The sequence below is a fragment of the Narcine bancroftii genome, chromosome 8 (genome assembly GCF_036971445.1).
Source record: "Narcine bancroftii isolate sNarBan1 chromosome 8, sNarBan1.hap1, whole genome shotgun sequence".
In the NCBI taxonomy this organism is placed as follows: Eukaryota; Metazoa; Chordata; class Chondrichthyes; order Torpediniformes; family Narcinidae; genus Narcine; species Narcine bancroftii.
In genome coordinates this window covers 46,536,167-46,556,601 of record NC_091476.1, presented here as the reverse complement: position 1 = coordinate 46,556,601, position 20,435 = coordinate 46,536,167, and the positions used below count along the sequence as shown (strand labels likewise).

At 43.0% G+C, this 20,435-nt stretch overlaps 1 protein-coding gene across 4 annotated transcripts in view; it reads left to right on the top strand.

Annotated features, from left to right (window-relative positions):
* The window catches only part of phf6 (PHD finger protein 6), a 76,589-nt gene that overhangs the window by 43,282 nt on the left and 12,872 nt on the right, over positions 1-20,435 (top strand). For all 4 annotated transcript variants that reach the window (XM_069893601.1, XM_069893602.1, XM_069893599.1 and 1 more), the window contains one exon: positions 9,384-9,541. In XM_069893601.1, the coding sequence (XP_069749702.1) occupies positions 9,384-9,541 (158 nt within the window). The remainder of the gene's footprint in view (positions 1-9,383; positions 9,542-20,435) is intronic.

The following is a 20,435-nucleotide window of genomic DNA, read 5'->3' as shown; positions in this document are numbered from 1 at the left end:
ACTGAAAGTGAGACCAGGAGGAATATTGTGGAGATGTGTTTGCATAGAGGGAATAGGTTATTTTTAAATACCATTTACCACCTCCCCAATCAGATACAATTACCACATTTAAGAGCTATTTAGACTTAAATAAGCAAGCATAGAAGAATCGAGCACAAAGGAACAAATATGGGGAATAAATGGTTGGCATTAAGAGCATACAAGAAGCAGAGCGTTGATAGAGTTTAGTGATGCATTGACATCAGAGGTTCAGTCAGATAGTTTGTTGACCATTGGGAAGGGTTGGAAGGTAGTGTAGAAATCTCTTGTAACTGTGACCCTCTCAAAGAAGCAAGTTTTCAGTATTGTTGGTTGGGAGAGGGGTTTACGGGAAGAATATGCACCGAGGCAGATCAGTGACAAAGCTACTGGCTCTTGTCCAGCAGGGTAGGTGAAGGATGAGCAGAGGAATAGACATTTTTTTATTTGGATACTAACACACGATTTTGTCACCGTGAGAGAGACTCCAAGATTGTGTTGCCTCCCTGGTGCCAAGGTCAGATTTCCTTCTGAACAGCCACAAATAATTCTGAGAGTGAGCAGCTAGAGGTTATTGGGCAGGAAGAGAGATGAGGTCCTTCAAAGAGAATTTGGGAAGTTGCAGTAAAATTGGTTGAAGAACATAAACAGTACGGTACAGTGTATGACATACTGACATACAAGACCATAAGATAAAGGAGCAGAATTTTGCCATTCAGGCCATCTGGTCTACCCTGCCATCTAATCTCTGATCCATTTTCCCACTCTGCCCCATGGTCTTCTCCCCATAACTTTCAATGCCCTGCCTAATCAAGAACCTATCAATCTCTGCTTTAAATATATCCAATAATATCCACTACTGCCTGTGGCAACAAATTCGACAGATTTATCACCCTTTGGCTGAAAACCTTCCTCCGCATTTCTGTTCTAAGTGGACACCCTTCAGTTCTGAAGATCTGGCCACTTGACCAGGACTTTCCCACCATAAGATACAATCTTTGTCCATGCCTTTCAACATTCAAAATGTTTCAGAGATTCCCCCCCACCCCCATTCTAAATTTCAAAGAGAACAGGCCAAGACCTGTCAAAACATTTATCATATGATAAGACTTTCACTTCTGGAATTATCCTTGTGAATATTCTTTTTAGATAGTGAATCTTTATATACTGTACAGTAGACTAAAGGACATTTTGTGCAATGTCACATTTTCTGTTTTATTACATGACAAAACAAATAATCATGGAACTCCTCTGAACCTTCTCCAATGGCAGTACATCCTTTCTTAAATGAGGAGCCCAAAAGTTCTCACCGTTGCCCTATAAAGCCTGAACATCATGACCCTGCCCTTGTATTCTATTCCTCTTGAAATGAATTCCAACATTGCATTTGCTTTCTTCACCTCTGACTCATCATTTAAGTTTACCTTCAGGCTATCCAGCATGAGGACTCACAGGTCCCTTTGCATCTGAGTATTTCAATTTTCTCCCCATTTTTTTTTTTTAAATTTTTTATTTTTCACACCATAAATCACATTAGCCATGATATACACTGTTTCTTCTTTTTCACACATATACAGTGACTTTTTCTCCCCCCCCCCCTTTCCTCCCAAACCACCCCCCCACCCCCCCCCCCCCCCTCATCCATTTTAGGTATACAATCTAGGTTGCATTAAGCCAGTCAGACAATGTTGTCATTCTACAAAATTACACCAGAAATTCTACTGAGTCCATTCTTTTCTTTCCTTCTCCTTCCATCAACTTAGGTAATGTTTGTCCCCGGTAGGTTTTCGCTATTGTATTTAATGTAAGGCTCCTATACTTGTTCGAATATTTCAATATTATTTCTTAACCTATATGTTATTTTTTCTAATGGAATACATTTATTCATTTAAATTTAGTAGTTTCTTCCTTTTAATTTGGTTATGTATTCCATTAATATTTAAAGACATATAGTTCAGCGTAGCCCTTTTATATTTTGTTTATCTTCTCTTTCTGTTTTTCCATCCTTACCTTTCCTCCTTTTCCATTTCTGTTTTCTTATTTTCAACTCTTTATAAGACAACATTCCTACAACAGCCAACATTTTCCTTATTCTCCTATTTCTATCTTATTTATCCCCAATCTCCCCTTCACCTCCTGAGTTGTCCTTTATCCCTTGTCGGACAACCACATCTCCCCTCTCCATTTGGATTTGCGAATCCACTCGCAAGCGTCAACTGATTTTGCAGTGACCGCTATTTCCCCCCACCCCGCCTCCCCCAGAAAAGATTTCACTTTTCATATGTCACAAAGGTCACTCTTTTAATTCCCTCCTTATTCTCTCTATTCCATTACCTTCCCTTATTAATTCTTGTCTATACTATCTATATTTTCCTCTAAGTACAGATACATTCATGTATGCTCATTGTCTCTATTCACTCTTATACCTCTTTACCCGCATACATATCAATCGTGATCATTTTTACTCTCATTACCCGTCTTCATCCCTCAGTCTATTTTTGTCTTTACCCACATACATATCAATCGTGATCATTTTAACTCTCATTACCCGTCTTCCTCCCTCAGTCTATTTTTGTAATTGTTCTGCAAATTTTCTTGCTTCTTCTGGATCCGAGAATAGTCTGTTTTGTTGTCCTGGAATAAATATTTTCAATACCGCTGGATGCTTTAGTATAAATTTATACCCTTTCTTCCATAAAATCGCCTTTGCTGTATTGAACTCTTTTCTCTTCTTTAGGAGTTCAAAACTTATATCTGGATAAATGAAGATTTTTTGCCCTTTATACTCCAGTGGTTTGTTGCCCTCTCTTACTTTTTCCATTGTCTTCTCCAGTACCTTTTCTCTTGTAGTATATCTTAGGAATTTTACTACAATAGATCTTGGTTTTTGTTGTGGTTGTGGTTTAGAGGCCAATACTCTATGTGCCCTTTCTATTTCCATTTCTTGCTGTAGTTCTGGACATCCTAGGGTCTTAGGGATCCACTCTTTTATAAACTCCCTCATATTCTTGCCTTCTTCATCTTCCTTAAGGCCCACTATCTTTATGTTATTTCTTCTGTTATGGTTTTCCATTGTATCTATTTTTTGAGCTAGTAGTTCTTGTGTCTCTTTAGTTTTTTTATTAGATTTCTCCAATTTCTTTTTTAAGTCTTCTACCTCCATTTCTGCTGCTACTGCCCGCTCTTCCATCTTGTCCATTTTCTTTCCCATTTCTGTTAAGGTCATCTCCATTTTATTTATTTTCTCTTCTGTTTTGTTTATTCTTTTTCTTAAATCCTTAAATTCCTGTGTTTGCCATTCTTTAAATGACTCCATGTATCCTTTAATAAGAGCAAGTATATCCTTTACCTTGCCTTTCTTTTCTTCTTCTATTTCCCTGTACTCTTCCTCTTCCTCTTCTTCTTCCTCTGGGTTGGCCATCTGTTGTTTCTTTGGTGCCCTTTCCTCCTCTTCTTTCTTGTTTCTATTGTCTTCTGTGGTCTCTTCTTGCTGCAGGTGTTCTGCAGCTGTCGTTGCCGGCTGTGGAGATCGACTCCCCAGCTGGTCCCCCCTCCCGTCGGTGTGTTTTTTTTCATTCGCATGCGTGGTTGCGCACTTTTACTCGGCTCTGCGAGCCATTTTTGTAGTCCATTATTTACCGACCTGAGGGAGCGGGTTTCTCTCTCCGCAGCAGGCCTCTTCGGACAGGTAAGGCCTTCAACTTTTTCCTCCTTTGTCTTCTCTTCCTCTCTTCTTACCGTTGCTTTCGATTTTTCTTTTTTTGTCGCCATCTTCTTTCCACCTTTATACTCACTTTTCTGTAACTTTTATTTCTGTGCCTTTGTGTTTTCCTTTGTTTTTCCCAACTTTTCTGGAGAGGGCTGGAGTTCACCGTCCAGCCACTACTCCATCACGTGACTCCTCCCAATTTTCTCCCCATTTTAAAAAAGAATAGAGTGCCTCTTTTTTTTCTACCAAAGTGTGTGACAGTACACTTTCCAACGTTATATTAATTTGCCCTTTCTTTGTCCAATTCTCCTAATCTCATTCTGCTGCCTTCCTGTTTCTTAAACTCTCCCTGCTCCTCCTGCCTTCATACAATATCATCTGCAAACTTTGCCATAAAGCCTTTCATTCCATTATCCACATCATTAATATGCAACATAAAAAGAAGCTGCCCAAACACCACTAGCAACTGGTAGCCAACCAGAATTTGATCCCTGCAATACGACTCTCTCCTGCCAATCAGCCAATGCCTACACTTGCTAATATGTTTCCTGTTATACCATGGGTTCTTAATTTTTAAGTCACCTCATGTGCGGCACCTTATGAAAATCCAAATACACAACATCCACTGCTCCTTCTTTATCTAGCCTGCTTGTCACTTCCTCAAAGAATTGCAATAGATTTGACAAGTAAGATTTCCACTTAAATAAAGCATGCTGGCTTTGGCCTATCTTGTCCCATGCCTCCAAGTAGCCCAGCACCTCATCTTTGACAAATGACTCCAACTCATTCTCAACCACTGATTTCAAGCTAACCGACTGAAAATTTCCTTTCTGCTGTTGCCCTCACTTCTTGAATAGTGTGGTGACATTTGTGATTTTCTAGTCCTCCAGGACCAAACCAGAATATATTGATTCCTGAAAGATCATTATAAATGCCTCCGTTCTCTCTACTACAACTCCTTTCAGAACCCGAGGGTGCACTCCACCCTTTGATTAACTAAGCACCTTCTCACTTACATTCCCTGATACCCTTCAACATTTGGTGCGCTGAAAATGTCTTCAGTGAAGACTGATGCAAAATACTTATTAGTTCCTCTGTCATCTTTTTTTCTCCCATTATTATTTCTCCAGCATCATTTTCTAATGGTCCTATATTTACACTCACTTTTTTTGTGCCCTTTATATAACCATATAACCATTTACAAAGCGGAAACAGGCCATGTTGGCCTTTCGAGTCCACACCGGTTCACTGATTTTGTCCATTGGAGAAAGAATATTCTTGAACCTCGATGTGGTTAACTTTAGATTTCTATATCTTCTTCCTTTCATCATCCAATCATTTTACGCCATACTTGAAGAAACTTTTTGCATCCTCTTTAATATTATTTATATGCCTACTTTTATACTTCATCTTTTCCATCCTTATGAGTTTTTAAAAACCACAATCCTCTATCTTCCCTCTAATTTTTGCTTTCTTGTATGTCCTCTTTTGGCTTTTACATTGGCTTTGACTTCCCTTGTCAGCCACAGTTGTGACATTTTTGCATTTGAATATTTCCTCTTTTTTGGTATGTGTCTTAGACCTTGTTCATTTCTTGCAGAAATTCCATTCTTTGCTGCGGCTCATTTCTTGCAGAAACTCCATTCTTTGCTGCTTTGCTATCTTTCATGACCTTCCTATCTACTTTGGCAGGTTACAAGGCTACTCCAAGTCATTCAGCCCTTCCCTTCCTCAATGTCCATTTTTATTTCCATGAGCCAAAGAAACTCTTGAATGACCCCGTTGTATCATCTTTTACCACCACCCCTATCCATGCGTTCCAAGTACCCTCCAGTCTCAATACTGGCAGTCCCCGTGTTACGAACTTCTGACTTGCGGATAACTCTAACTTGCGAACTGTCTTCCACAATCCATGCATGTGCATAAAGTTACCTCAAGAATGGCTCTTCCGGTATGCGAGACGTTGATGGAACGAGAGTAAGTGTTAACTTTTAATCATGATACTTTTTTTTTGCATAGAAAGATATAAACATTTGACTAACTGATATGGCAACTAATACACTATCCACAACATCTCCATCCAAGATCTTTATCCTGTTGTTTATGAAACGTTTCAATAATCTGGAAATTTGTCATCTGGTGAGCCTGACATCAGTAGTGGGTAAGTTATTGGAAGGTATCCAGCGAGATTAGATGTACAAGTCTTTGGATTGACAGGGACTGATTGAGGTTGAACATGGCTTTGTTTGTGATTGGTCTTGTCTAACCAATCTGAGAGTTTTGAAGAGGTTGCCAGGATGATGAAGGAAAGGTAGAAGATGTTGTTTACGTGGACAAGTGGATGGAGCTTGTTCTGCCTGGATGTCAGTGACTTATGTTCTTCAGGGATCTGCTCTTGAACTCCTCTGTGATTTTTTTTTAATATATAAATGATTTGGATGAAGTAGTGGGGGTGGTCAGTAATTTGTAAGGTGTTCTCAATTTGACAGTACACGACGCCATAGAGATGTTAGAGAGGCAAAGGTGTGTGGAATTGAAATGATTGGCCACTGGGGGTCCTTGCTGTAGCAGTGGCAGTGCAAAGATGATCAACATAACAATACCTCAATCTGCGTTCAGTCTCCCTGATGAAGAGAGGCCACATTGGGAGTACATGATGCAGTAACTTCTACAGTTTGGCGGGCAGCAACCTCCTTTGAAGAAGACCGCAGAGCCCACCTCACTGACAAAAGGCAAAGGAGGAAAAACCCAACACCCAACCCCAACCAACCAATTTTCCCCTGCAACCGCTGCAACCGTGTCTGCCTGTCCCGCATCGGACTTGTCAGCCACAAACGAGCCTGCAGCTGACGTGGACTTTTTACCCCCTCCATAAATCTTCGTCCGCGAAGCCAAGCCAAAGACAAAGAACTTCTACAGATTCACACGTGAAGTGTTGCTTCACTTGGAAGGACTATTTGAGGCTCTGAATCATGGAAATTGTGAATAGCTTTTTCAATAATCTGTGCTGATAGACCACATTGATGGTATGATCAAGAAGGTACAACAGCATTGATAATTTCAAAGACGTCTGAAGAAGCCAAACTTCAAACGCACAGTGGAAAGTATACTGACTGGTTGCATCACAGCCTGGTTTGATAATTATGGTGCGAGAAATGCAGCAGGTCCATCATAGGCTCTGACCTTGCATCTTTTGAAGATGTCATGTAACTACAGGAAAGATCATTAAGATTGAAAGAGTGCAGAAGAGGTTTACAAAGATGTTGCTGGAACTTGACAAACTGAGTTACAGAGAATGGTGAGGACTTTATTCTCTGGAGTGTAGAATGAGGGGCCATTTGATTAAGTGAGATTAAAAACTAGAGGACATGAGAGTGGAAAAGTTTAAAGGGAACATTAGGGGGAACTTCATGCTGAGAGTGCTTGCTAGGTTAATCGGTTAACGCAGACTCAGTTTTGACATTCAATAAAAATTTGGACAGATACATGGATGGAACGGATATTGGTATGCTGGACTGGGCACGTGCAGGCGTGCCTCCTTGAGCCTGGCCTTGCAGCCAGGGCAAGTGAGTGCAATGAGTTGACACTTTTTGGATGCCCTGTATCAGCCTGTGAGGGAGCAGGATTAGCGGCTCCATTCAGGTAACTGCAACATTTCGAGGCTGCCTTAACTGAAATTCAAGCTGCAATGGTTTGAGAGGAGGAAATCCTGAGCCCGCTTTATGGTGCTAGGAAGCTGGCCTGTGAATGGATGATGCAGTGAGGACCCATGGGCGAGGGAGGTGGTGGCTATCCTGTGGAAGGAGCCTCTTGTCTTCCTTCTAGAGGGTTGGGGAGAGAAGAGAAGGCGAGGGTTACAGAATCCACTCCCTCTGGGTGCTGGCCACAGGACAGGATGGCACTATTTAGAGATTTGATGCAGGTTGGGCAGGGGCTCTGCCTGGGGATTGAGGACAGGGCTGGGCAGGGCCACTGCATAGGGATTGGGTGGAGATTGAATAGGGTTAGACGAGGGCACTCCTTGGTATGCTGGGTACTAGTTATGGGCAAGTACTACTTGGGGTACAAGACTCTTTGGTTTGAGCATTGATCAAGTAGATATTGCCTGGTGATCTGGAAGGGGCTTGGAGTCTTGGTACAGATGGTAGAGTCTGTCTGGTATACTGTGCTCACTGCAAAAGAAAAAATTGATTTTGTTTAAAATTAGTTTTTTTAATGGCTTGAAACTGGCAATTTGTGTGTACATTTTCAAAAAATTTCCATTTTGGGGGGGGGCCTGTGCCCCCTTGACCCCCGCTGTACATCTCACACAAGCACTTGGCTCTTTCCTTTTTTTTCACTTCCCGTGCCTGGGCAGTTTTATAATAGCATGGCACAGATGTGAAGGGCTTGTTTCTGTGCTATCATGTTCTCTGGTTCATGCAAGTTGCTGTCTCAAAGAAGATAGCCATCATCACAAAGGACTCACATCACCCTGGTTGCCACCTTTTCTCACTGTTACCTTTGGGCGGAAGATAAAGAAGCTGGAAGACCAGCACCACAAGGTTCACAAATAGTTCCTTTGCAATGGCTGTCAGGATCTTGAATGCCTCCTTGTTCAACAAATCATGGATCTCTGCCATCACAAAACAACCTTCTGAACAATTGTGAGAACACTTTTTTTTTTGCACCATGGCAACTGTGAATATTGTCTCTTTTCAAATGAAATACCTCTGGCTGCAGCAAATAAGAATTTTGGTGCATATTTACTGTGTACAGTATACGTGATAAATTCATCATCATTAAATATAACATGTCCCAATGCCTCTTACCAATGATTTTAGATGCACATAGAAACTATCCTGTCCAGTAGTGTCACTGCGTCACCAAAGGTGTCAAGAAATTGCAGATATGAATGCAGCTCCAGCCACTCTTGAGTGGGTTTGTATAGGTCAGCACAACCTCATGGGCAAAGGGCCTGTACTGTGCTGCAGGGTTCTATGATATATGTATCACATAAACCAACCTTCCCTCCATCATCATCTTTCCCTATTATTGGAAAGCAGCCAGCATATTGCAGGATTCATCCCTCCTTGTCACTTCTTGGCAGAAGATGCATTTTAAAAAAGTAACACCCGATTTAAGGACAGTTTCTTTCCTGTTGTCATCAGACTAGGTGCTCCACAATTGAATGGACTTCTCTTCAATAAAACCCGATTGCTTTATTTTCAAAACCGTACCTCATTGATGATACTTGCTCTCTGAAACTTGTACATTGCAGTTTGATTTATGTGCCACCTGTTGTACTTGAGTGCCTGTAGTCTTTCCTGGATAGTACGCAAGTTTTAAAAAATGTTCTATCCTGGTATATGTGTGAAATAATTGAATTCAAGGGCTAGACTGGGTATATTTGTGTTTTATAGCCATTTAGATAGTTGCCTAGCAATTTGGTCAGAATGGGTGGGTTAGTCTGAAGGGCCTTTTTTCATTTTGTATAAACTCTTTCCCAATATTGGAAATTTGCCAACTGTCATTTCTTAATTTTTGATTTTAATTTGATGAATAGATTTGTTACATGTGACATAATTCAACATTGAATATGCTTTACAAAGTTTTAAAGTGGAAGCTTTTGCGTTGTTTCATTGTGAAGTAATTGATTTCAATGTGTTCCATGCAGATGGTCTCCCAGAAAACCTGACATGTCCTACAAGACATCGTAGAGGTGTTCGGGGAGGTCACAGAGGAAAACGAAGAGTTCCTAACTCAAAAGATGAGTCGGATGATGCCATGTCGACGTCCTCCCAAGGAAAAGATGAAAGTAGTTGCAGTTCCTATGTGAGTAAACTATAGGGCATTATTTGAGGAACATAGAACAGAACAGCACAGGAAAAATCCCTTGGTCCCACTTGTTTCCACCGAAAACAAGGCTAAATTAAACTCAAACTCTGCTTCTTGCTGATGATACATAGGCCCTATATTCCCTCCATATCGTATCATTGTTGATGATCCAGACAAATTAATTGTTTGTAATATCTCTAAATTTGCAGATGACACTAAGCAGGGTGACATGGTGAGCTGTCAGGAAGATTCCAAGAGGTTGCAAAGTGACTTGGATAGAACATGAGAGTGGGCAAATGCATGGTAGATACAGAACCATGTAGATGAATATCAGATTATCCACTTTGATAATAATACAAATCTGTCTTATTATCTGATAATAAGACATGGATGTTGTGAAGCATCAGTTATTGGAGGATGGAATGCACGTACAGCAGATGAAGAAAGCAAATGGCATCGTCGTACAGCTCGGAAACAAATGCACAAGTCCATCTTGTCCATGTCAAACAACATGCCTTTTTGCTTTAATTAAACTTGCCTGCATTAGACCCAAACACCTCCGAGCTCTTTCTGTTCATGTCATTATCCAAGTGCTTCTTAAAGGAAGCTATTGTACCTGCCTCTACCTATTTATTTGGCAGCTTATTTCCATGTGCCCCATAGCCCATGAGTGAAGAATTGTCCCATTCTTTCCCATCTAAGTTTCACCACCTTGCTTGTCATTATTCCCTCTTAGATTCTCCATCACTAGGGATCGACGTCTTTTCACTCCATTTATGTCCCTCATGATTTTTTGACCTAAAAAAAAATCTCATCTCAACCTCTGATGGTCCAAGGAAAATGGCCCAGTTTTTCATGTTTCTCATGATAATTTCCTCATCCTGACCACAACCACTCTTTGTTTTATCTGGTCTATCTTTATATGACAATTAAATTTATTGTCAGAGTACATACATGACATCACATAGAACCCTGAGATTAGTTTTCCTGTGGGCGAGGCAGAATTACTACTTATTCTTTTGGCTTGGCTTAGCGGACGAAGATTTATGGAGGGGGTAAAAGTCCACGTCAGCTGCAGGCTCGTTTGTGGCTGGCAAGTCCGATGCGGGACAGGCAGACACGGTTGCAGCGGCTGCAGGGGAAAATTGGTTGGTTGGGGTTGGGTGTTGGGTTTTTCCTCCTTTGCCTTTTGTCAGTGAGGTGGGCTCTGAGGTCTTCTTCAAAGGAGGTTGCTGTCCGCCAAACTGTGAGGCGCCAAGATGCACGGTTTGAGGCGATATCAGCCCACTGGCGGTGGTCAATGTGGCAGGCACCAAGAGATTTCTTTAGGCAGTCCTTGTACCTTTTCTTTGGTGCACCTCTGTCACGGTGGCCATTGGAGAGCTCGCCATATAACACGATCTTGGGAAGGCGATGGTCCTCCATTCTGGAGACGTGACCCACCCAGCGCAGCTGGATCTTCAGCAGCGTGGACTCGATGCTGTCGACCTCTGCCATCTCGAGTACTTCGATGTTAGGGATGAAAGCGCTCCAATGGATGTTGAGGATGGAGCGGAGACAACGCTGGTGGAAGCGTTCTAGGAGCCGTAGGTGATGCCGGTAGAGGACCCATGATTCGGAGCCGAACAGGAGTGTGTGTATGACAACGGCTCTGTATACGCTTATCTTTGTGAGGTTTTTCAGTTGGTTGTTTTTCCAGACTCTTTTGTGTAGTCTTCCAAAGGCGCTATTTGCCTTGGCGAGTCTGTTGTCTATCTCATTGTCGATCCTTGCATCTGATGAAATGGTGCAGCCGAGATAGGTAAACTGGTTGACCGTTTTGAGTTTTGTGTGCCCGATGGAGATGTGGGGGTCTGGTAGTCATGGTGGGGAGCTGGCTGATGGAGGACCTCAGTTTTCTTCAGGCTGACTTCCAGGCCAAAAATTTTGGCAGTTTCCGCAAAGCAGGATGTCAAGCGCTGAAGAGCTGGCTCTGAATGGGCAACTAAAGCGGCATCGTCTGCAAAGAGTAGTTCACGGACAAGTTTCTCTTGTGTCTTGGTGTGAGCTTGCAGGCGCCTCAGATTGAAGAGACTGCCATCCGTGCGGTACCGGATGTAAACAGCGTCTTCATTGTTGGGGTCTTTCATGGCTTGGTTCAGCATCATGCTGAAGAAGATTGAAAAGAGGGTTGGTGCAAGAACACAGCCTTGCTTCACGCCATTGTTAATGGAGAAGGGTTCAGAGAGCTCATTGCTGTATCTGACCCGACCTTGTTGGTTTTCGTGCAGTTGGATAATCATGTTGAGGAACTTATTAGTGTAAAAGAAAACTACACAACGTACCCATGTAAACAAATAAAGAATTAATTTTTAAAAAAACAATAAAGTGCACAAGTAAGAGTCCTTAAATGAGTCCCTGATTGAGTTTGTTGTTGAGGAGTCTGATGGTGGAGGGGTAGCAGCAGTTTTTGAACCTCGCTGTGTGAGTCTTGTGGCACCTACACGTCTTTCCTGATGGCAGCAGTGAGAACAGAGCATGTGCTGGGTGGTATGGATCCTTGATTTCTGCTGCTCTCTGCCAGCAGCATTCCCTGTAGATGATCCCAATAGCGGGGAAAGTTTTGATATCCTGGGCTATGCCCATTACCTTTTAGAGGGCTTTACCCTCAACAGTATTGGTGACATCATACCAGACTGTGATGCAGCCGGTCAGCAGACTTTCCACCACACATCTATAGAAGTTTGACTCTTTTTGGTGTCATACCAAACCTCCGCAAACTCCTGAGGAAGTTGAGGCGCTGACACTCTCACCAAAATTCTCCCCCTCCAAGAGGTCTGCCACCTGACCAGGTTCATTCCCCACAACCAGATCCAGTATGGCTTTGCCTTCATCAGCCTGACCTCATATGGTGTCAGGAATCCTCTTGAGTACACCTGTCAAATTCAGCCCCATTTATTCCTCTTGCAGTCAGTAGGTGCCAATCAATATTAGGGATGTTCAAATCTCTCACAACTATAGCGCTGCATTTCCCGCACAATTCCAAAATCTGCCTGCTTATCTCCTCCTGTGTGTCCCGAGGCCTATTTGGAGGCCTATAGACGACTCCCAGCACAATGATGGCTCCCTTCCTGTTTCTGACTTCCACCCACACTGACTCCCTCTGCAGCATCCTCCTTTCTATAGCTGTGATACTATCCCTGACCAGTAATGCTGCTCCTCCCTCCTCCCATTTTTTACTTCCCATCCTATTCTTTTTAAAACATCTAAACCTGCATCAGCCAATCTTGCCCTTCCTCCAGCCAAGTTTCAGTAACGGCCCACAGCATCTTAATTCCACGTACTGATCTATGCTCTAAGTTTGTCCCCTTTGTTCCTAATACTCCCAATGTTGAAATAGATACCCTCCAACTGGCTACTTTGTTCTGTCCCCAGCCTGTGCTTCCTCATGAACTCGGAGCACAAAGCATCATGCTTTTGCCCTTCTACCCTAATCTCTGCACTCACTTTCTTATTCCCATCCCTCTGTCAAACTAGTTTAAACCCTCTCCAACAACTCTACAAGCCTGTTTTTCACAATCCTCACTCTTTATGGTTTGAAGGTGAGGAAATCCATGGTCCAGTGACACAGTTGGGGGTTGAGTCCCAAATCTTTGATTTTGCTGATCAGTTTTGAGGGAATGATGGTATTAAATGCCAAACCAGAGTCGATAAAGAGCATCCTGATGAATACATCTTTGCTATCCTGGTGTTCCAGGGCTTAATGTAGATCCAGTGAGATATTATCCACATATCAGATGTGTTGCTACAATAGGCAAAATGGATCTTACCCATGTCATCACACAGACAGGATCTGATATACTTCAACACCATCCTTTCAAAGTGCTTCATCACTGTTGATGTAAGTGCTACTGGTCGATAGTCATTAAGAATTCTCACCACTCTTAACAGATTTGAGCACTGGCAGCTTTTGTCTTCTAATAACCCCCTCCACACTGTATGACTCCTTCTTCCACCTGAAATTTTTGTTTTGGATCTCTTTTTGTCTGGGATCTATCAATCTTCTGCCTGTCATATTTCACCATAACCTAGTTTTCCAATCCCACATGGATCTGCAGTTCCACCTCTTCTACCTTGTCCTCTTTACATTCACTTCCCTATTATATTTCTCCAGTCCTGATGAAGAACTTCAGCTCAAAAGGTTGACCATTTTCATTGCTTGACCTACTGAGTTTGCATAATAGATGGGCTGAAGGGCTTGTTTCTGTGCTCCTTGTAAACTTTTACTGTACTCTTTCCAGTCTTCTCCACATTCTTCTTGAAATGGGGCAACCAGAATAGCACACAGTATTCCAAGTATAGCCCAACCTAAGCATTGTAATATAGCAACATGACCTCCTCTGGAGTGAATGCCCCTCCCCAATGAAACCAAGTATGTTATATACCTTTATATCCCTATGAGCTGTGGACCTCATCCCTCTGCACATCAGTGCCATTAAATGCATACATTCCTGTACATTTGACCTTCAAAAGGGCAAGGCCTCACAGATTTGGTTGAAACTTCATGTTTTTTGTGATATATCTGTCACTGATCTACAGCCTGTTGAATTATTTGATTTCCATTCATACTGTGCTTAACAAATCTTGGTGTCATCTGCAAACTTCCAAACCCATTCTTCTACCTTTTCAGTGCAGTTAGTGGAGTGGTTATGGCAAAGATGTTAGGCCTACAGGCAAAGTCAGAAATCAAAAGGTTGAGCAATGTAGGAGTAGTGTTCTGAGTTGTGTCTATTTCAATGCAAGGGGTATTGCTAGAAAAGGGGTGAGTTTAGAGCATGGATAAGCACTTGGAATTATGACATTGTGTTGGTGAGGCTTGGTTGCAGGATTTGTAGCTCAATGTTCTGGGGTTTTGGGAGTGATAGAGAGAGGGATGAAATCGGGAGGTGATGTTGCTAGTCAGGGAAAATGTCACTACAGTGCTCTAACAGGACAGACTGCGGAGCTTGTCTATTGAGGGTATTTGGGTATAACTGAGGACTGAGGAATGAGGGTATAACTGAGGACTGAGGGATGACTACCCAATAGTCTGAGGAAATTGGAGAAAGAATTTGTTGAAGGATACAGTTGCAAGAAACATAAGTGGTTTTAATTTTCTGCATATTAACTGGGACTCCCATACTGTAAAAAGGCTGGATCGAATAGAGTTAGATCTCTTCAGGAAAGTTTCCTAAATCCATACTTCAAGGTACCAACTGGAGAGAGAGCAATGCTAGATTTCCTATTAGGGAATGACCGAGGGCAGGTGTTGGATTGCATATAAAGGAACAATTTGGGTCCAGTGGACTCAAACTAATGACATTAGTTTCAAGATAATTATGGAAAAGGATAGGTCTGTTCTCCAGCTGTGATTCTAAAGTAGCAAATAAAAAAACCATTTTGACAGAATCAGAAAAAATTTGCCAAGTGTGGATTAATACAGGGTGTTGACTGACAAATTTGTGCTTGGTAAGTAGGAGGGCTTCAAAGGTGAAATTTTGAAAGCACAGAGTCTTGATGTTCCTCCAGGATTAAAGGCAAGACTAACAGGGAAAGTCACCCAGGTTTACGAAAGATGCGAGTTCCTGGTACATTGCAGGTGTGGGCAGCAAGGGACAAATGAGCTAGTTGAGAAATACAAGAAATGCAAGAAAACACTTGATAAGGAAATTATTAGGGCTGAAAGACATGGTGGTTCTGGCAGACAATGTGAAGGAAAATCTCGAGGACTTCTACAGATATATTAAGAGCAAAAGGATTGAGAGGGACAAAATTGGTCCTCTTGAAGATCAGAGTGGTCAGCTATGTATAAAGCCAGAAGAGATTGGATGACCATAAGTGGATTTTTTTTGCAGCTCTATTTACTTGGGAGATGCACAATCTAGAGAAGACAGGCAAAAGAGCAGCGAGGTCATGGACCCAAAACAGGTTACAGAAGAGGAGGTGCTTGCTGCCTTAAGGCAAATGAGGATGGATAAATACCCAGGGCCTGACAAGATATTCCCTCTGACATTGAAGGAAGCTCGTGCAGAAATAACAGGGACCTAAGCAGAGGTATGCAAAATGTCCTCAGCCACGGGCTAAGTGCTGGGCTATTTAGAATGGTTAATGTCTGTTGTTAAGAAAGGCTCTAAGAATAAGCTGGGAGGTTAGTGAGCCTAACATCAATAGTGCTTGTTATTAGTAGGTATCCAAAGAGATGCAAATATATATGTGGAAATGTGGGCTGACAGATGTAGCTTTGTGTGTGTTGGGTTGAGTTTACCAGTCTTGTAGAGGTTTTTGAGGAAGTTACTAGGCTGTGAATGGTGTCTACTTGGACTTTATTAAGGGCTTTGACAAGGTCCTGCAAGGAAGGTTGATCAAGAAGGCTCAGTCACTCAGTTTTCACGGTGAGGTAGTAAAGTGAATTTACGGGTGAAGCCAGAGAACAGTAGTAAATGTTTGCCTCTGACTGAAAGCCAGTGATGAGGATCAATGAAAGCAGACTTTCTCACTCTGGTGAGACAAGAAGGAGAGAACATGGATTTTTGGAAATAGGTGAAATGTTTAAGGGGAACATTAGGGGCAACTTCACTCAGAGGTTGGTGAGAGTAGGAAAAGAGCTGCTAACATAATATGGGTTTAAGTAAAAACACAACTCAGCTGGTTAAACAGGGTTATTTTGATTTCCGATTTAATTGTGAGAGTATGTATATTCTTTTTTCTTTGGCTTGGCTTCACGGACGAAGATTTATGGAGGGGGTAAAAAGTCCACGTCAGCTGCAGGCTCGTTTGTGGCTGACAAGTCCGATGCGGGACAGGCAGACACGATTGCAGCGGTTGCAAGGGAAAATTGGTTGGTTGGGGTTGGGTGTTGGGTTTTTCCTCCTTTGCCTTTTGTCAGTGAGGTGGGCTCTGCGGTCTTCTTCAAAGGAGGTTGCTGCCCGCCAAACTGTGAGGCGCCAAGATGCACGGTTTGAGGCGTTATCAGCCCACTGGCGGTGGTCAATGTGGCAGGCACCAAGAGATTTCTTTAGGCAGTCCTTGTACCTTTTCTTTGGTGCACCTCTGTCACGGTGGCCAGTGGAGAGCTCGCCATATAACACGATCTTGGGAAGGCGATGGTCCTCCATTCTGGAGACGTAACCCATCCAGCGCAGCTGGATCTTCAGCATCGTGGACTCGATGCTGTCGACCTCTGCCATCTCGAGTACTTCGACGTTAGGGGTGTAAGCGCTCCAATGGATGTTGAGGATGGAGCGGAGACAACGCTGGTGGAAGCGTTCTAGGAGCCGTAGGTGGTGCCGGTAGAGGACCCATGATTCGGAGCCGAACAGGAGTGTGGGTATGACAACGGCTCTGTATACGCTTATCTTTGTGAGGTTTTTCAGTTGGTTGTTTTTCCAGACTCTTTTGTGTAGTCTTCCAAAGGCGCTATTTGCCTTGGCGAGTCTGTTGTCTATATATGGCAAAGCAAACAACCCTGAGATTTCTTTTTCCCGTGGGCGTGACAGAATTACAACTAATTGGTAGTGCAAAAAATAAACCGCACACAGCGTGAACATGTAAACAATCAGAAGAACTGTTAACAGATAGTGAATGTAAATAAACTGTGTAATACAGTGAGAGCAAAGAAAAGTGCACAAGAGTCCTTAAATTAGTCCCTGATTGAGTTTGTTGTTGAGAAGTCTGATCGTGGAGGGGTAGCAGCTGTTCCTGAACCAGGTGGTATGAGTCTTGTGTACCTATTCCTCTTTCCTGATGGCAACAGTGAGAACAGAGCACGTACTGGGTGGTGTGGGTTCTTGATGATTGCTGCTGCTCTCCGAAAGCAGCTTTCCCTGTAGATGTACTCAATAGTGAGGAGTGTTTTGCCTGTCACGTCCTGGGCTATGTCCACTACCTTTTGGAGGGCTTTATGCTCAGGGTATTGGTGTTCCCATTCCAGACCGTGATGCAGCCAGTCAGCACACTTTCCATCACACATCTGTAGAAATTTGCCAGCATTTCTGATGTTATACCAAACCTCCACAAATTCCTGAGGAAGTATAGGAGCTGATGTGCTTTCTTTATGATGCCATTGGTGTGTTGGGTCCAGGAAAGATTCTCCAAGAACTTAAATTTGCTCACCCTTTCCACCTCTGATCCCTCCATGATCATTGGATTGTATACCTCTGGCTTTCCTTTCATGAAGACAACAATCAGCTCCTTAGTTTTGGTGACATTAAATGCAAGGTTGCTGTTGCACCATTCAGCCAAGTTTTCAATCTCTATCCTGTTTACTGACTCATCCTCTTCCTATATACAACCCACTACCATGGTATTGTTGGCAAATTTGTAGATGGTGTTACTGAGCTACACAGTGGTTGGTGTAAAGTGAGTAGAGCAGAGGGCTAAGAACACAGCCCTGTCATGCTCAGGTACTGATGGAGATTGTGGACAAGTTCTTACCAATCTTCACTGACTGTGGTCTGGAGGTGAGGAAATCCATGATCCAATTACTCAGTGTAGTGTTAACTCCCAAGTCTTGGAGTTTGCTGATCAGTTTTGAGAAGATGATCTATGTATCTTTGCTGTCCAGATGTTCCAGGGCCTTGTGTAGGGCCAGTGACATGGCATCCGCTGTAGATCAGTTTCGTGATGGACAAACTGGAATGTATCCTTGTCACTGCTCAGACAGGAGCTGATATGTTTCATCACCAGTCTTTCAAAACATTTCATCACTGATGTAAGTGCTACTGGTCGATAGTTGTTAAGGCAGGTTACCACTATCCATGATTGCCACCTGTTTGAAACAGGTGGGTACCACACCCTGCTGGAGTGAGATATTGAAGATATCTGTAAATACCTTGTAAGTTGATCAGCAAATACCAATATTTCAGTCTTGAACCCTTCATAAAGGTTTGGAAGAATGTCAGCAAGTGCCCAAACAAAAGGATGGGGGGGGGGGCAAAGGGAGGAGATGATAGATGGTGAAAGGAGGGGAGGGGACAACAGTGAGGGTGGCTGGGTAGGTGGAGGAAGGGGGAAGAACTGGAAAACTGGAAAGGGGAGGGAAAAGAAAAGACGAGCAAGTTAGCAGAAAGCAGAGTTTGATGTTCATGCCATCTGGATGGAGAGGGCTCAGGTGGAAAATCAGGTCTTGATCCTCCAATCTGTAGGTGGTCAGGATGGGATAGTATTATGAGGCTGAGGACAGACACGTGAGTATGGGAGTGTTACTCAGAATTGAACTGGGAGATCTCTGTTGTAGTGGAGGTGTTCAACAAAGTGAACTCCCAATTTGCAACCAGTCTCTCCGATGTAGAGAAGGCCACAAAGAGAGCACTTGATGCAGTAAATCAGTCCTCTGCATATGCAAGTGAAGTGTTCCTTTACTTGAAAGGCTTGTTTGGGGCCCAGAACCTTGGTGAGAGGAGGTGTGGGCACAAGTGTTGCACCTCCTGCAGCCATAGTGGAAGGTGTCGGGGAGGGGGCCAAAAGTGGGGAGGGATGAGTGCATGAGGGAATCACAGAGGGAGCGATCCCTATGGAGGACTGAGGGGAGGAGAAGGAAAAAATGTGTCTGGTGGTGGGATCCTGTAGTAAGTGTCCAAAATTCTGGCAGATAATGTGTTGGATGCGGAGGCTGGTGTGGTGGTAGATGAGAATGAGAGGGATTCTATCTTTGCTGCTTCTGGGGCAGAGGGGGCCAGGACAGATGAGCAGGAAATGGAGGAGATGTGAGTGAGGGCTGTGGTTGAGAATTTTGAGTCCAATAGAAAGGTTTGGAGGGGTATGGAGAGTAGTGATCCAGTTGGAGTTTGATTGGACAAGGCAGAAAATGTCTCACATGGACTGTGCTGTAGCATTTTGTGGTTCTATCACAAATAACGGGACCCAACATAGCTCCCTGCAAGACACTGTTTGACAGAGTATATAGATATGTTTTTGGGAGATAAATTAGGAAAGGTTTGTTAGTGTAGGTCACATACAAACATTTTAAAACAGATCTTATTTAAAATACTGGAGCTCTGCTAATGTTAGACATGTCGGGGCCTCAGAGCCTTTGCAAAAGCTTTGGAGATTGCCCAAGAGACCACTAATGGATTTTTGTTTACAAAAAGACAACAGATGCAAGAGCTTGTTGGAGCCGCATATTGTCTGGAAGGGAACTTATTGTTCTAAGAAGCTCATGTGGTTTTGCAAGCAGAGCAAGTCAAGGAGGCTTTTTCTCTCAGAGAGAGACAGACAGATGCACGCACGCACGCAGAGATCACTTCTCCAGTGTTACAGCCAGTAACCGCAGCTAGGACTGAAACAGGACAAGCTGGGAAGCTTGTGGAAAACCCCATTTGGAAGACTGGTTGTAAGTGCTTAGTTCAGCCTGGTCAAAGCCCTTGTGACTCATGCAAGAGGAGAGGACTGGCTGCCTAATATTTCACTTGGAATAAGAAAAACAAAAAGGCTTAGTTCAGCCTGGTCAAAGCCCTTGTGATTCATGCAAGAGGAGAGGACTGACTGTCTAATGTTTCACTTGAAATAAGAGAAACAAAAGGGCTCAGTGTGGTGACCTGAAAGAAAGAGGTTATCATCTGGAGAACCCTGAGGGGGCAAGTTTCTTTGGCAAGTCACTGAGGTGGCTGGGTGTCTATCGTACAACAAATCTCTGAAAACCGACAAAACCCTTCCTGAGCGGTAACCATTTACCTTTCAAGCACCAAAGCCTGGTGAACTTCATTAATGTTAAATTCTCTGTACAGTATAAGAATTGCCTGCAACCAGTGAACTTGAAGGAATGAGAAGTGAGATTGGACTGCGAATCAAAGAATGTTTCTGAAGTTACACACACATTGCATACATGTGTACTTAGAATTAGAAGGGGGTTAGTTAAGTCAATAGTGATGTTAAA